General features: G+C 32.6%; 1 protein-coding gene across 1 annotated transcript; it reads right to left on the reverse strand.

The window, feature by feature from the left end:
• Positions 1–389: 389 nt before the first annotated feature.
• Positions 390–13,401, reverse strand: LOC138314409 (uncharacterized oxidoreductase YrbE-like). Its single transcript, XM_069254723.1, has 8 exons — positions 13,285–13,401; positions 8,055–8,287; positions 7,514–7,584; positions 5,120–5,228; positions 4,722–4,849; positions 2,551–2,783; positions 1,497–1,665; positions 390–970 (listed from the first exon to the last, which is right to left on the reverse strand). The coding sequence occupies exons 2-8, from the start codon at positions 8,276–8,278 to the stop codon at positions 867–869; spliced, it is 1,038 nt and encodes a 345-aa protein (XP_069110824.1). The 5' UTR covers positions 8,279–8,287; positions 13,285–13,401; the 3' UTR covers positions 390–866.
• Between the last annotated feature and the right edge of the window lie 6,126 nt (positions 13,402–19,527).

Here is a 19,527-nt window from a genome sequence, read left to right on the forward strand (position 1 = left end):
TACATACATGTGTTCTTATTCCGAATTTGCATATTACAGAGTTATCTGCACTTTCAGGTAGGTATCGATTGTGACGTCATATGTTTGAGAGCGTAACGTCATAGGTTTCGGAGAAAACGACGTGAGTGCGCTCACAAAATATATGACGTAACAATCGACACATATCCGCAAGGGAGCTAACTCTGTAATATGCAAAGACGGAATAGGACTCGCTGCTTTTTTAGAGAGTTACAAAAACATGGATGACATGCAGCAATCATTGTCTTAAACGATTGATATTTGTGATCTTTCAGAATGTTAATATGTAGATTGTTCCTTGATTATGTCTTTGACATTAAAGATTGATATGCAAACAGCGCGGCTGATATATATGTAAATAGCACATTGCAACAGATTTATACAAAGTTTTAATACAATGTAAGTACTGATTTGTACACACAAAATACATCTACGATGTATATACATGTATATCATACACAACTCTGCATAACATGTACACTGACAGCATTATTTGTAATAAATAAATTACCCGTTGTTTTCATAGTTGTAGAAATATTCAAAGAAATTACTAAATAAGCAAAGTATTAGGATTTTTAAAGATCCTATAGTCATTTTCCAATTAAAGACTTCACTGTGCTTATGTAATGCAAACACTTTCTTGTACAGATTAACTAGATAACATAAAGTCTACGTCATATATTACTCTGGTATAAATTCAAGATGGCGCCATTCGTTAAGATTACACTTTGATAAGTAAACAAATATTCAGGAATCGGAATTAGTTATAGAAAACAAACATATACAGAACACATGAATTTGATGTTTTAGCATTCCATTAAAATGTATGGTATTATATCATATGTGAGTTATAGCGTAACGACTTGACCAGTTCGCGCGGATGTCGTTAGTTGTCCCGAAACTTCAGACGCAATGATGTAGCTCTCCGATGTGACGTCACAAACAGCTTTTCCTAAAGAGAAAAAAAGAAAAAAAAAATAAGAACGAAATTTCTGGTCTGGCTGCAGTCAAGCCTCAAAAAATTGAGCGTTTGGGATGCTCAACAATTCGCGTGTCCTTTGTTTAATCCTTTGGAATGTATAACACCAACAATTGATATATTAGCGATATCGTTTGCACGACAATGTTAATTATCAAAATTGTGTATATGCTATTTTTCATCGTATTCAACATCCTACATGCAATAGACCTTTCGCGTTTCTTTCTTCCTACTTATATTTAACGTTAAGCAAACAGGAAAACAACAACAAAACCTTAGATATCAAGGTGATGAATACTTCTGGATAGTTTTATAGTCGATACCGTAAATGTGATATTATGTGTATTTATGCGATAGGACGACAGGTGTTGTTAAAGCCTTTTTTTATTTTACTTTCTTGAATTATCATTTTGTTTGTTAGCCCCAGGCCTAGGTCATATTAAGCCTAATCTAAATACAATTTTGCAAGATTTTTTTATGTCCCTATTTATTTACTTACCCTGAATGACCTCCAAGAAATGCTCCATCTCTATTCTAAAGCTTTCTTGATATCGCGTAAGAAAGGAATCTGTCATCTTTCCAATATTAGTACCATCGTCTAAGCAGGAACATTCGACTTCACTGACCATCATATTCTTACTTTTGGCAATCTTTTTAGTGCCAAGAACCTGTGTTAACCGGAAAAAGATCACTATTATTATATTTATTATGAATTAATAACTGTTGATGTAGCTTGTGTTGAAAATCAGTTTAGAAGGAATGCTAAGAAATTTGATTATGCAATGTACGAGTAAATACCCCCTTAAGAGATAATAAAGAAACTGATTATTGTCATTATTGTCAACCACACAACGTATGCTGTTATTTTAAGCAAAGGTACGATGGCCCATATCAGCCGACATGGCATCTGCTTTACTAAACTGCACTTTCACACACATTTGTGATGATTGTCATGGAAACTGCTTTAGTAAGAAGCACTTTCCAACATGTTTTGTCATTTTACTCGTTTGTCAACTGCTTTACTAAAGTAACTGTTTTGTCATTCTTACTCGTGGCCAATATCAGCCGTATTGGCGACTGTCTGGCTTTTGAGACAATTAACATTTCACGCCGGTTTCTATCCGAGTTTGACGTTTCCACGCAAATTGTATGTTTGCCGTATTGTGTCCATGTTTAGAAATATCTGAATACAATATTAATTGGGTTTGTTAATCCCTTAAAAAATGATTTAGAATTACTTGAAAATATCTGATCTTTTTATATCTGACTTCGAATATTGTAAAAAGCATTATTGACAGAAGATTTAGGAACAGCAGTGATTTATATGCTAGCGCGCATTATGAGGATTGTCTGCAAAGCTCTGGCATCTATATAGACCATAGATGCCATAGGAAGATAGTTTAATGCTTAGTAGTAGTAAGCATTTGTAAGAAAAGGTATCGCGTACCAAGAGTTGGAAAATTGTAACCTAACCTAGAACAAATAAAACTTCGATAACCTTAACACCCAAAATTGATAGATGTATATCATTTCCCACTTCAAACATACTTTACCTCTACTGTTTGGCTGTATCCATAGCCACTCTCACGGACAAGGTTAAGGTGTCCAATCACGCCGTTAGGGAAAGTTAGAATGGCTGAAGCCGAATCATAGTCTCCTATCCTTTTGTAATTTTCGGCGCTGTCGGAGGACGTAACACCAGTTGCCATTACAGAAGTTGGCCTTCCTCCCGCCAACCAACAAACGTAGTCTATATCATGGATGGCCATGTCTAAAAAGATACCTCCTGAAATAAATTTGTCGATAAAATATATCTTAGTATCAAGATATAGCAAAAAAACACATTTTATTTTAGTAAGTATACTAAGTAAGAAAGTATTTATAGGGTTATTGTAAAACGCAAAACAAAAGCGGATCCCGGACTGCAAATGATTGACAGTTCAGTTAATCGAGATAATAACCTTACGAAAGCACAAAAAACATTATTTGGTGGAACTAATGCCAACCTGGTAACGCCGATACTTATTTTTAATCGAGAATACCTAATGAATATTACTCATTTACTGAAAAACCCACACATATTTATATACATTGACCAAGCGTATCTTCTCAAAAACTATGTAGGGGTTGTTTGCAAACGTCTTAGTTTCGGCCTTCTATAATTAAAATCTTTGAATTCATTATATTACCTTTAGTAGCTTGACATCACTCTTGATACTTTTTTCGAACAGTTTTGACGAAACAGCATTTCTCACTATTTAACCCCGAATACCACCTTGTTCATACGCTGTGACAGCATGCAGGAGAGTTTATTGTTAGGTTGAGGTCTTTATGAGTTTCGGGATTTACGATATATGTCACAGTTCACTTTAATGTCTTACCGAGATCTGCAAAACTTATCAATTTAAAAAGGAATTATGCTATTTCAATACTACCTTCAAATAAAAAGCCAGAAGTGTGCTGTCTAGACACCAAGTGATATACCATATGCTTGTCTTTGGATTTATAGTATTTATTTTAGTCTTGGGTATGACATATCTATTACAGACTAAGCATTATTCTGGCTTAGAATAAAAAACACTGCGTGTTCAATTACAAGTTACTAAGCAATAGCAACGTTATGTTACAATAAATATCCTCTTTCTACCATGTTTACTGCCTAGCGGGATACATCAACAAGTTTAGTATTAATATTCATTCTTCGTTTTTCCAGCGTCGGCATTGGACGAAATTGTAAGTATATGTTTTAAAGTTATAATGTATTCTGTAATTGGTTGGGTAAGATGTCTATTATTCCGATATAAGTAAAACAAAATCTTATAATACTTGAATAAATATTGCATTACATTGAAATAATGACGCAATAATATTTCCACTGATTCATATTTCACAAAAACAAAAACATACAGATAAATTGTTAAAACTGAGGATGTAAATTCAGGCACATTACATGAAATGAATGCATCGTAGAATAGATATCATGATTTTCTATTTTTCCCTTATTCCTACAGCATTCAATACATGTTATAAGAATGGTTTTTTGCCCTCTTGATAACAATACGCAACCGTTAAATTACAATAAAAATGATGTTATGAAACATGTACTATAGTCATGATTGTAAATTTTGCAGTATTATTGATGAAAGAAATAATACACGAAAATTCATTTTTTTTTTAACTGAAAAGTAATCGTTTTTAATTGTGACTTATATACTTACATGCTTTTAGAACAGAAGTAAGACATCGAGTTGTATATATCTATTTCGTTTGATAAAGGATTATGTATGATTTGGACTTTCCCAAAATCCGTCTTTAAACTTTTAAACTTTACAATTTGTTTCATTTATGAACATATTTCGGATTATTGCCATAGCAAATAAACTGCAAAATTAGAAATTTTAATAATTCAAATACGAAAACTTCATCTCTTACCACTTTCTTTTAAAAATAGTGTATTTGGGGACAACAAATGGCCCAAACCTTACATAGTCCCTTACATAGTCAGTCAAGGATTATTGTGTAGAAAAACAAAGTTAAGTTTAGAAAAAAGAATTGTTGGAAAATGACTAAATTAAGACTTTTTATCTTATAACATGCACTAGACTTTCCATATTGCCACCGATACACCTCAAAATGAGATACAAAATATAAATGAATTTGAAAATATGAGAAAATATTTTCGAAATATCAAGGTATTAAGCAAATTATGACTTATCAAGATTACCAGTGCTATATTTATAGTATTCCATTGGTTGGCCTAACTCGTGTGACGTCATCTTTATAACCCGAGGTCTGCCGTAATTTCCGGCTAATAATTCATCCCGGATGTGACGTAACTGTGGGTCAAAGCGTCTGAAACATTCATATAGATTATAATGATTTAATTAAATGATTGCATAAGGTAATTAAATCAGACAATGAAATAAATAAAGTAAAATATGATAGAACCATGGTTAAAAATGGAACTAAAATATTTGTGTCTGATCTAAAAACGAAAGACGTCAATTCTCCATCTACATATGTACAGAATGTATTTAATTGTTCATTTATAAGACATATCTTTTACGTTTTGACAGTGAATATCATTAAACAAAGATTATATATGTGACGTCAAGCTGGTACCTGTTTAAAGCACAAAAGAGAGTTTTCTGTTGTTTGTAGGCCTCTGCGTAGCATGCCTTCACTGAATCCAAGGAGGGTGCGAGCGGTTTTTCACAGAACACATGTTTGTCTGTACAAAGATAAATAACTTCGCAAAAAATAAATCATTATAATTGAAAAGCGCAAAATATGAAACTGAAACTGTGCAATCATTGAAAAATCAGTAATACATTGACTGGGAATAGACATGAAAAAATAAAATAAATTTATTGCGCTAGACTGAAATATTATTTCGTGGGAATTAAATGTTTTTGTGTGGGAATGAAGAAATGTTGATTTCAAACGAAATACTTATCAAATATTTTTTTTTATTTATGAATGATATAACAGAAATCAAGTTACCGTAGTAATAGGATATGGTCTTAAACTCACAAAACGTTTCTTTATCCAATAATTTTCCCTTATTTTCAATAATTTAAAATTTATTTCTTGTTTATACTATGAAAATTCTATGTGCTTTTATGTATCATAGATATTGATTTAATAATTGTGTTATTTTGTTTCAATATTTTTTCGTTTGATTATGTGCAATTGAATTAGAACAAATTAAAGATAATTTTACCAATAATAAGTAAACTAATCTTAGAAAACAAAATAATGAGTTTATAGTTTATATTATAGTTTATTATGAATCTACAGTTCTCATACATGCAAACTATTGCATGGAAATACTGATGTGTCGTGTAAATAGAGATTACACAATGAGTGGTTATTAAATATTGAATTATTATTCCACACGAGAGAGTTATTTTTTAAAAGTTACAAAAACACGAGCTTTAGCGAGTGTCTTTTGTTACTTTTAAAAAATAACTTTTGTTTGATTAATTAACGTCCTATTAACAGCTATGGTCATGTAAGGACGGCCTCCCTTGTATGCCGTGTGTTGCGTGTATGTTGTGCGAGGTGCGTGTTTGGGGAGACTGCGGTATATTCGTGTTGTGTCTTCTTGTATAGTGGAACTGTTGCTCTTTTTATAGTGCTACATCATTGAAGCATACCGCCGAAGACACCAAGCAACACACCCCACCCGGTCACATTATACTGACAACGGGCGAACCAGTCGTCCCACTCCCTGTATGCTGAGCGCTAAGCAGGAGAAGGAACTACCACTTTTATAGACTTTGGTGTGTCTCGACCAGGGGACAAAACCCAGAGCCTTCCTCACAGGGGCGAACGCTCAACTTCAGGCCAAAAGTGAGGCGGTGCCAAGGGAGGCATTAGGAAAGGTAAAGTCAGTTAGGAAGAAGAGAAAAGATAAGATCCTAAATTTAGTCGCATATTACGATCATGCAATAGGGGCAGCAAGTACAATTCTAACGCCCTACCTGCAGGGCCAAAAAATAACTTACGAGTGTGGAATAAATTAGATATTCAACAACCACGAGAAGTGTGACCTGTTTCTACCACAATCATATTCGTTTTGAGCCGATCATAATACGTCGGGGTTTCGTAAGCGTGTATATACCGAAATAGGTAAATAAGATGTAGTAATATTTTTATCAGCAAAAAAGACACTTATTAGTATTCAAAAGTCATCGTTTGATAAAGAACCCATCGATATTACATTCTTCTAATTGGGAACATCTTTAGGCTTAAATAATAACCATTTAAGGTCTTATTGAGTTCAAATCTTCATAGATGCTTCCATAAAATAAAACTCAATGTTGGATACATGTACACATGTAAAAGCATTTGCACGACACGCGATCGTCTATTTCCCGCCAGATAATCATCAAGCTATTACCATCAAGATCAAGTTCATACGCGTTAAATCTACAAAACTCATCTGTGAAATTCTTTCAAATATGATCAATTTAACATGTATGCAAACGTCACGTATTTTGACACAACGACCACGACGCATACGCTTTCTAACAGCAGTTTTGGACGTCAAGCTGCGATCACAACATAGAATGACGTCATTTGATTATTGATGACGTTGACAATGATGACATGACACTGAAAATAAGTAGTTCGGTCAAAGTTCACCGTGTCAGCCAATCAGAAGGCGTACAGAGTTTATACCACGTGTGGTATAAACAAATTGTTAATCAACAGCTCTAGTGTTTATTTAATGTCCTGAGAGTTGAATAACACCGCCTATTGTGGTAATAGAATATATAAAACCCCAAAATCGCAACCCATAGTGTGTTTGTTCTTACTATTCTTATCATCACTTTATATATTCGACGATTATTTACTGCAGTAAAAATAAGTAAAAAATGTACATGATATCAGATGATATTTACTCTTAATCGCCTGCATTTCTGCTAGGTTACTTAAAATAGATTTTAAAAAACCAAGAACATTTACATGCGGCTACGTATGAGTATTAATGTGTTCGCAATACAGTACCTGACTTTAGGGATTTCATAATTGCATGTTCGTGAAATGAAGTTGGGGTGCAAATCACAACCACTTTGACTCTGAAAAATATATAGGTGGTGAAATCATTTATAAAGCTTATAACGTTTGCAAAAATAATTTCAAATTAATGATTCGTTAAATAATATTTACTCGAGCATGTTAGCACATTACAAAGCCAGCTGGTGTTTACTCCGCTTCCAAAGAGATTATCACTTGAAAAACATTTTTATTAGCTTTTTCCTCAAAAGTATACACAGACAAAAACAAAAGAAGCAAAAAACATCCCTTTTTCTATGTCTTTCTCATTTGCCTTGGTTCGAATCACGAGTAGACATTTTTCAACCAGCAATATCCAAAGTGTTACTATATGATAACTATTAGCCAGTTGTAATAATATATTTAAAGGTTATCATGCATTTCCGGGTGCATATCCTCCCATGAACACATTTATGCAACTGAAAATTAAAAAAACTAAAATAAAATCAGGAATTGTCAAATTTATCTGGTAAAACAACGAGAATAATTTCACCTTGAGTCCTCCATGACTTTGTCCAGTTCGTCTGGGGTTGTAATCCTAGTTTCGTTATGTAATCTATATCTACTGATAAGTCCATCCATTGTTTTGTGGTTTTCTTTGACGTCTACCATCCATAATATCCGAAAACTAGATATATCCACAAGATTCTTGAGGTGGACTTGTCCGATCCTTCCTACCCCCAGTAGGGCCGCTCCAATCTCTATTTTCGAGCTCATCTCTCTGGCCTAAAATAATACGTAAAAGTTTAATATCGTTATTCTGCATATCTCTGTTTATATCCACCCTCTCATGACACTTTTTCTATGACTTAAGTTTATAACTGATGGTTTACGATTTTTCTACATTTGTTCAAATAGCCGAAGGGTTAGGTCGTGTCAGCCGACTTGTTCTTATCTGGCATGATATTCAGACAGATAATGAAAATAGGTATAGGTATGAATGTGGATGTTTTAGGACTATCCTGGACATATTTAACTACATATTAACGTTAACTTCTTTGTTTGGTAAGTACTATTTGATATGATGTTACTTGTTATTAATATATCTATGCAGAACATAAAGACATATGTTATGAAAAATTCGATAAATGTAAAAAAAGTGATATCAGTTGTGTCGGTCGTCATGTGTACGTTCTTCAAAATTCTTTTATTATAAAAAAAACATAATCATAATTCCACATTTAACAAATTACAAAAAATGACAATTTGCAATATCTTATATTGTTATAAAAGAGTTTATTTATAAACTCTATTAACAAAATTGTCAATAAATGAACTGTTCCGTCCAGCGTTAAAAAGAACTGTTAAAATCAACTGTTAAAATGTGCTATTGAATCGGAGTGACGACACACCTACAATTCATGACGTCAATGCATTGTTTTTGGTATAACAAAACATTTATCCACTTGGTTTTCGGGCAACGGACGATTTGTTGAATCCTTAAACAACAGTTTGTCTTTGGGTCCAATAAATCATCTTTTGCCCTCAATGCCAGTCAACTGTATACTACATAAATTTATATAAAATTGCTGTGGAGCTGGGTGAAAGCTCAATGATGTTCTTCACGGTCAAAGGGTGAGGAGCTGGGTGTTAGCTTAATGATGTTCATCAAGGTTAACGGCTGTGGAGCTGGGTGAAAGGTCAATGATGTTATTCAAGGTCAAAGAGTGATTAGCTGAGTGTAAGCTCAATGCTGTTCTTCACGGTCAAAGGGCGAGGAGCTGGGTATAAGGTCAATGGTGTTCTTCAAGGTCAAAGATTAATGAGCTGGGTGTAAGGTCAATGATGTTCTTCAAGGTCAAATGATAGGGAACTGGGTGTAAATTTAGAATAAAAAACATTCCACAAAAATACATTTATAGACTATATTTTGTACTAACTTTGACACGAAAATTGAATTAATTAAATCAGCATTGGGTTCATTACAATATAATACTGAAAAGTCCGTAAATAGTGCTGGTTTTGATTGAAAATAAAGAAATCCAAAGTTGTATTGCCATACGATTAAACAGGAATTTGTTGACGCTATCCGTTTTATATCCCATCCTCGATACTACAGGGGTTACTATTACTGACGTTATATCCATCCCTTGACTATTATCTCATAGTGAATCTGAAGGCAGTTCAGCAGAAAAAAATACCAATTACAGGTCTGCAGAGTCTTCCTTTGAAGATTACAGATAAAGCGACACCCAACGTCAATGAAACACGGCCAATCACAGTGTAATACAATTGATTTGATGTACATCAAAGAATTAAATTACCTGTGTCTTCCGTTGCCTCCAGTTTTACTTTGTGGTAGTCTATGGGTGGATATAAAGTCAATGACTGTAACCACTGGATTCTCTAGGGTGTATATCCAATTACCGAACCGTATTCCTATAATGTGCATTAATGTAACACATTAATATAGTTTATTTGCTAAATGATGAATGTAAGTAACTTTTCAGACAAGTTTGCGAAAGTTTGCAAAAGTTTGCATTGCTAAAAAAGATATGTGCCTGCAGGTCAAAGCAGTACTAACTTTGTAATCTTTGATTATAGCCTGTTTATTTCTAATCAAAACATAGACTTGTTTAATTTAAGTTTAAATTTAGCTACCAGGGGATCTTCAGTTGACATATCATCAACAATCGCTCCGAAATCATAGAAAACGATATTTCACACAACACACAGTCTTGTTATCGCATAAACGGGATGTGAAAACTCAGTCACGCGCCATTGAGCAAATCTCTACACATATGGTTTCACTTCACTGCTCTTGTTTAAGTTAGTGTGTGTGTTTGTGTGTGTGATATAGGATTTCTGACTTGATTGATAGCCTAATCGAACACACCAACCACACACACACACACACACACATATATATATATATATATATATACTTAGTATATATACATCTAATCAAAATCGACAAGCTCAATAACAAAAGTGACGGGTAGAGGGATACCATACAAGTTATCATTATACTGTGAGGTTGGATTAGTTCAATGTGTAATGTGCTTAACTTAGGTCCCTTTTACTGCTAGATCCCCAAACCGTAATTACATAAACATGAAAATAGCCTTTCAGTTTAAAAAGGTGAATATTTTCAAAATATGACTTCATATTGTCTGACTAGATATAAAACATAGTATGGCTGATTTGGCGGTTTCGGTGTATCGTTACCATTAATACAAAACATATTCACCTTTGGTTCTACTTCATCGTATCCCAGAATGCATCACTCACACGTAGGCAAAGTGACATTATCTGATCCGCGACTTAAAAAACCTGTTCAATACCCTTTAACCTTACAAATAGTTATTTATTCACCTTAATGGCTGGTCGTCAACAATCAGAATGCTTGTCAATCCGTATATTTAGGAGAGAATATTTTACGCTGATATAAACGTTTATAAATTATAAAATAAATAAAGGTAGTGCATCTAGTTTTTTAGCAATTATATTTTCACAAAACGTCCATAATGTTCTTAGTGCAAAAACACCTTAAGTATGTATACAAGTAAGCAGTAACTTTTTACAGACTAATCTATGTTATATTTTAGGAAGGAGGTGATCGACACATACTACGGGTAATTTCCACTACTGACATCAAAACCTCGTAACTAATTACGTACTCTATGACCGTTTGCGATACGGGATCAGATGTATTCGTTTTATTTAGGATTCTGTGAAACTCTCTACGACGTTTTAGATTTTCTAGCTAAAATCCCGAAATAAAATCTTATAAAAAAACTCATCTTATACTGGTTCGATAGTTCGTATTCAGCCATGACTTTGAAACCTTGAAACATTGCTTTTTACAAACTTCAAAAAATCATAATTCATTATTCTCTGATAAACTGTGATGGATCAATATACATTTACAATGGTGCTACTTACGACCCGGTCCTTCTGTGTGACTCCGGGGTGAAGGAAAATGCCCATAATCATAGAGGACAACTTTAATTCATATTCCAGACAGTAGATCCATTGTCAAATCTTGTCAACTTAGTGACAACAAAATACTTTTGTAAAATATCAATACTGTTAACTGATACAATTGCATATTTTATACAACTCTATTATTTGATGTGGTACTGTATGCTGACTCGTTCCATACCTATCAGTTAAAGTTAGAAATCGTCGAATAAAATTATTGTTTATATTTCGGTATAGCAATCGGGATATCTATACTTTTATGTCATGTTTAGTGAAATTACCGTAACAGCTTGTCGTATATTTACTGTATATCCGTAAACGTATAATCGATATTATTATATATGCTATGATATTATGTTAAAGAAACTTAATACCACTTGTTTAGTATAAATGGAAACCAGGAAGGAACACGCCACATATAGCATGATACTGTACAGTGTCAATTGGGATTCTGACCTCAGAGCGACAGATGTAAAGTGACAGGTTTATCACTTATAAACAAGTTCAATATGATTGTTTAGCGAATGCGAGAATTAATGCGTTATACACAGAATTCGCAACTCAAACATTTAATAACGAATATTAAAAATAAAATCCATCATCATAAAAATAATAAAATAATAAAAACATATTTCCGATTGATAACAAATACACACAAATGTATTGCTATTTTTATACAACATGTGAAAGGTATTTCTCGTACTATTATTTATTGATAAATCTTTATTGGAAAAATTTGTTCGCGAGAGTGGTAGTTTAGAACTTGATTTATTTTCAAGTGATCTGGAAGCTACTTCATTAATTAAAAGAGAAAACCGATAGGTGAAATTCTGACGGTGTGTAACATCGGATGAAATAGCCAATGACAAAATGTCAATAACATGGCCATTGAATATATGTTTATGTTGTTGTAAAGATATATCTGAAATTAATAATGCTATTTTGAGTCATACATTAATATATTTTCACAAATCTCGTGCACGCACCAAAATCTTTTGACTATTTTATCCGCTACACATTGTCGTTCTGACGGATCAATAATCCGAACTCAGGTTGCTACGTTTATAAAGCATCAGATGTCTCAATTTATAATTTTGATAATGTACATAAAATACATTTGCGATTTTTGTAACTCACAAAAACACAATGTAGATAATTACGTCGAGGTTTTAGGGAACATCTTGCTAACCGAATGACTTGTAGACAGCAAATAGTATACTACTACTTTTGTAATATTTTATTGCACGTACGGCTTGGATCATACTATTTTCTAAATCTGAAGTACAAATAAATTCCTATGATAGAAGTGGATAACTCCACCAACATGTGTAGCAATATAAGTTAATCTAAATACGACTAGTATATCAGCCATTTACTGCCGTTTGCATTTCCATATCATGTTTGAAAAGTCTCGTCTCAATAGATATGAACTGTAACTATATTAAAAACTATTATAGCTACCCTGTCAAATCTCATCACTTTAAACGCTCATGTATGTAACTATTACGGTTCTTTTACTAAAATAGTCATTTAGCTCTTCCTGTTTCTTCTTTCTTTTTAAATGTCCATCAATTAATAAAGATTTAAAGTAAATAGGTTGCCAAAATAGTAATAAACAGACCCAGTCTCTCTTAGATGGTTTTCAGTTATTTTGTCGTTGTTTAGTAAATAGGGCTTACAAAATATTATTAAAAATACAACAAACTTTAATTAAATTAATGTGCACAACGAGCCGAAAATGATAAACGCTGTTCAATTTTGGCATAAACAAACAGTATACATGTACTGGCAACACATACCTTCTTGTCTTTTTCTGGTGTGACACACCTGCTGAAGAAACTTACACAATACAGGAACTACTTTTCTTATCAGGCCAGACTGCAGACTGGCTTAGATAAAAACATAATCACACAGATAATCCTAAATTTGGAAGGTCCGCAACCATATGCACCAGGTTGTTACTTTAATAAATGAGATATTGAATGAGTAAAAAAATATATCGAGTTTGAATTGCTCTTTGCTCCATGAAGCATTTCAAACACACGTTCAGTTATCAGAGACATTTGAATAATTGATTTTTTTTATTGGAGATGCAACTAGAAAAATAATTACTTGTTATATCAAGCAAGATATACACAAACCTTTATCGTGGGCGAAGAGGTTAGTGACGTGAACATTTATATTTGTATTTTTTTTTATATGATTATGTAACTTGTTCGTGATAAGGACAAACTTGTTTGTTCGTTTTCAATTTTTTTCCAGGAATTAATTCTACAAGAGCTGGGAATGAGTATATAGGACAATGTTCATACTATTGCATGGATATGCATGTTAGCATGTCATTTCTTGATACATATATCACTAAAGCCGGCCTAATCGGTCTAATCTGTTCCCCTGCTTATCGCAAAGTATTACGGTAACATCTTTCTATTTATTCACGATTGTGTGACATTTTCTCATAGAATTAACTTTATCTAAGATCAGTATTTATCACATAATCGGCCCGGGATCTAATGCTTTCGACTCTGTAATATGTTTGCATTGCACACGTCAAATGTGTTATATAACCTGGAGTGATCTTATTAACCGTACCGGGTAGGAAATCAATTGTGACTTCATGGGAATGAATTTAGTACATGTATATCATGTTAAACACGTTCAGGGTGACAAAGCGCGAAATTCAATAAGTCAGATTTTATTTTAAAAAATGTAATTAATAGAGATTGCGAAAATAAATGAGAATAAGATTTATATACATTATGTAAGAATGTATGATTGATGTCGGCAGTTAAATATATCTTTACACTTTAAAGATGCTCCACCGCTGACAAATGGAATTTGTTCACTATAGAAAACATGAGCAAACGATTTAGTATTTTTCTTCAGTTACAAAAGTTACTTACTTTACACCATTACCACCGTTGAAAAGTTTGAGCTTCTAATTTTACTTTAAGTTAAAAATAAAAAGCAATAATTAATTGCACCCCGAAATAATTCCGTGTCACTATACCCTATATGGAATGAAATATTGATTGCGCATGCATCAAAGGCAAAATAAGTTATTTTATTATAGATTTTGTGTTAATTAGACATATATATATACGATTGAACACCAATTATTGTTCAAATGATGAATGTCCTTTATGCTCTCTCGACGGTGGAGCATCTTTAAACAATAACAACAGACTTTGAATATGACTTTTCTATATTTGGTTAAAATTGTATGTTTTGAAGTAGCAAAGAAAGACAGAAATTATGAAATAATAAATAGAGCTGGTAAAAAATGGATTCAATGAAAATAATCGATGGTTGAACAGAGATAATCTTTATCAAGATTAATCTTCCTTGTGACTTATAAAAGATTAGTCGTTCTTTGATCTAGTTCATTTATCTCTAACCTGTGTTCGATTAGGGTCCATGTATTTTATCACCAGATAGGAGCTAGAGATGGACCCTAGACACCCGTAATAGTTTTGAAATATTACGGCTACAACTATTGTCTTACACTCTCTCTTTTAATAGGAAATCTGGCTTTAAACGAAATATTGCCATGATAACACAGTTGCTAGTAATGTTATCCTTAGGATAAAACGATCGCAATTCGAAGTATTTATGCACACCAGTTTACTTGCGCGGCGATTTGTTTTGCGTTTCCATGCTTGATTACTTTCTGCGCCGACTTTTCACAACGACTTTATTTCGAGATTCAGGATCATAGTGGTCCACTTTATCTATGTCAAACACTTTTTCGCGGCAATAAATTTCGCGATCTTTTCTTGCCCGGGCAATTTGATAAAACGCGAAAAGAAGTTGGTATAAAGTTATATTTTCATTTAAGGGATACATATGTAATTAAGCAGAAGTTGTAAGACATATGGAGAATATTTAACAAAAAGTTATAAGACACAACCAGAGAAGAGGTTACATTTTAAATGTTCATGTAAATCTGGTCAACATCATATTCAACAACACGGTAAATATATAATATACTTTGCTCAAAAATAACCAAATAAATTATAATGCATTTTTACAAAACTCATTTACTCTTTCATAGACAAAAATTTGAGTGAATATTAAAGGAGTAATACCATCGGAAATTGTGGTCATCATTCGTTAAAGTATGACACGAAAATATATTAATTAAATATTTCATACTAGTTGTTTTTATAAAAAATGTGTTATGCGAGTTTCATTTAGATGTACGAGTAATTCATACCCTCAACTGACACTTATCGATCCCATGGTGTATGGAGTTTCAATAATTATTTATCTACGAGAGAATACACAATGATATACAATAGGCGTGATCAAGTAACGCCGTATATACCCTTTTCACCTAATATTATGCAAGATAATATCTTCATTTCATAAATATAACTGTAATATCAATGTAAATGGCTACATTTGTAAATTGTATATCCTAATTTAAGCATGACAAAAAGTTAATTACTATGGTTAAATTTAGAAAACCGAAAAGATAAAGCATATTTCTAAAGAAAGCCCAATAAACACTATTCACACTACCATACAGATAATACGCTTTACCAATCGTCATTTTGTGTGAACTGCACACTTATTCGCTAAACCTGCCTATATTATTAGGCTTTTTTATTTTTTTTCATTTGAAAAAATCAAAAGCCTAATATTATAGGCAAGTTAAGCGGACTGACTGTACATATGTCGAAAAAAGCATAGTCACCAAAAACGTCCCTAGTTGGTAAAGATATGTATTAAGTAATTTCAACGAGTCAAGTTAAAGATTTAAAGACTTCTATAGGATGTGTGAAGAGAGATAACTCTTATTATATTGATGCAAAATATATCTAAATAAATGGCACAGATAAAAAATAACATTGTTTACTTATTTATATATGTCCTTCGTTTCAATATTAATAAATTGAGGTATTGTTATGTCGTAAATGTATTATATTATACATTTCTAATTTCGAACAGCGTGTGAAATGTTGAAAAAGACATTATACTAGTATATAAACGGTTCTGACTCTGACAGTGTGATTTTTCTATGAGGTAAAACAGGTTTATAATCGATATAGATACAGCCCATGCTATTAAATTTCAAAATACATCCAAACTGATGCTGCAAAATTTGAAAATTAACAAACGAGATCATTAACAGTCACTCGTTGTGAAACTAGTTTATTCCATATTTTAATCTCACCTTTTTGCATGTTGTGTCATCCAAACGTATCTTTCTGTCTTGAAATATAGAGCAACTATTCTATTACAAATGTTTAAAAGAAAATGTGGAATGAAAGGTAGTCCGAACGTCATAATATGTAATCAATTGGAATCAAGAAAATTTGGAGTTGACAAATCAAAGGCGTTGTATATGATTGCACACCACTGGGATGTGTCTGGCATATATAGAGTTTATCATGTTTTACTATTGTGAAACATGCATATAGTTATGGGCTAAAGTTGTTTCATATGTCATAAAATGTCATAAATGAGTGTTTAGGGGGTGATGTGGTACAGGGCTAAATTAAAAATCAATGTTTAGAGAAATAAAAAGAACACAATTTTATTTGAATTTACTAAAACCATCAGCGAATAAAATACTATTTTCTATCACTGATTTAATGTTTTAATGTCCATAATAATGGACCTCTATTCAATAAATACATCTTAGTGGTTAACAGTGCATATATAATTCCAAATCCTTTTCATACACATTTTAGTTTGTAAGTACAATTGAGATTTCACAAAATATGTCAAGTGAAATATCACTTTTGCCCGCATATGCTTTTAAATAAACAGTGAACATAAACCAAGCGACTTCACATCAACTTTAAATGGTTGTATGGCCATTATTGTTCGTTACAGACTGGGTGAGACATTGACACACAAAGGTGTGACACCAACGTCAGTTAGAAGCGTCGTGTCACTAAAACTGCTATCAACGGCTGTGTTACCATAGCAACACTGGCATCTCGTAATAAACAAGTTTATATTTAGAAACGCACCATATCAAACTGATTCAAAGAAGGTTTCGAGAATTATCAATATATCGTTATAGTCAGTAACAAAGTATTGTGCGTACTTTATGGTATAATTTAGTTTAGATGTCAGTCCATATTTTCAATGTATTAAGATTAGTTACTTCATTCAGTTGATACGATGTGCTGTTTCAGTTTTATAAATAAATTTTCATTCAGCGCATTTATGAATAAATGAGCAAAATTAAGTCAGAGAGTTATTTGTTATACTGAATAATGAATAACTGTTTAACTTTAACTTGCTTAATAAAAGCATCGACATAAGTTTAAAATAGATACATACTGTGATAACCTTATGATCTTTTGATAAGAGCGAACCATGGCTTCTTTTATGACTTATATGAGAACGATTTACAGTAAGCAACTTTAAGAAATTGGAGGGTTTCTTTGCTACACTATAGACAGAGGCATAGGGAGACCCGGATAAGGGTAACAGCAGTTACCTAGATCTATTTTGGGAACGGGGTCAAACTACGAGAAAACTGTCCATTCACAGACGAGGTATTTTTTCTGACATAACCGCTGTAGATCGTGTCTTGTAACAATATTAGCAAAATTAGACGCGTAAGTCATATGCGCACAGATCCACAGACATTGGCATCAAACTTGTAAAATTGCGTAATGAAAAGTGATGATTATGTATTGGCCAAAATCAATGTGGATTAGGGTAATTACAAAAATAATGAACTTATAATATCTACACAACAAAAACTACGTATTCTTGAAGTAATTGATGTCATTGATCAGTACAATAAATGACGCAAATGCAATTAATCATCTTTTATATTATAAAGACTTGTTTGTTATCATATATAAAATGGAGTAAGGATAATCCCTTATACAAAGATGGGGATAAATCAACGCCTTACTCATTTCTTTGAATTTTATTAATAAAGCCATTAGCGAATAAAGTACCATTTCCTATCACGGATTTGATGTTTTAGTATCCATAATAATAGACCTCTATTAAATAAATTAATCTGTAAGATTTGCAGCGCGTTTATAATTCCAAATCCTTCTCATCAATACACATTGCAGTTCCTATGATGGTAAAAATATTATGTCTATATCGACTTAGCCAGAGATTTCAATAAATAGAGAAATGTCAATTTTGCCCGCACATGCCTTCAAATAGACCGAATCACCTGTCTCTTAAAACGTGCTCCTTTTCTTTCTGGTTGTCATTTGTTTTGATACGCTCATTCTAAAATGAGTTTGATAGAGGTCTATCAAAAATCGTCAACAAAAAGAAAAGCAAGGAGCTCATTTTAATAGACAGATGTTTCGGTCTAGCTTTCAAATAATCAGACAACATAAATCCAGGGACTTTACATCAATTCTAAATGATTGTATATTGTACGGCCAATATTGCTCGTTACAAACTGGGTGAGACATTGACACATAGAGGTGTGACACCAACGTCAGTCATTACCGCCGTGTCACTAAAACTGCTATCAACGGCTGTGTTAACAAAGCAACACTGGCATCTCGTTATAAACAGGTTCATATTTAGAAATGCGTCATATCAAACTGATTCGAAGAAGGTTGTAGGAATTACTAATTATCGTTATATTCGGTAACAAAGTATTGTGCGTGCTATAAAGATGTGTCAGTCCACATTTTCATTGTATTAAAAATAGTTACTCCATTTAGTTGATACAATGTGCTGATTAAATTTAATAAATAAATTTCCATTTAGCACATTTATGAACAAAAGGGAAAAATTAAATTAGAGAGTTATTTGTTTATACTGAATAAAGAGTATTACTTTTTAACTTTACTTTGCTAAATAAAAGCTTATACATCGACATAAGTTTAAAATAGCTACTTACTGTGATAACCCTATGATCTTTTGATAAGAGCGAACCTTGGTTTTTTAATGACTTATATGAGAACGATTTACAGTTAGCAATTTGAAGAAAATGTTACACTATAGACAGAGACACAAGGATAGGGTAACAAGTTACTTAGATCCAACATTGGAACGGTGTCAAACTACGAGAAAACTATCCATTCACAGAATAC

Source organism: Argopecten irradians, chromosome 2, assembly GCF_041381155.1.
Source record: "Argopecten irradians isolate NY chromosome 2, Ai_NY, whole genome shotgun sequence".
Classification (NCBI taxonomy): Eukaryota; Metazoa; Mollusca; class Bivalvia; order Pectinida; family Pectinidae; genus Argopecten; species Argopecten irradians.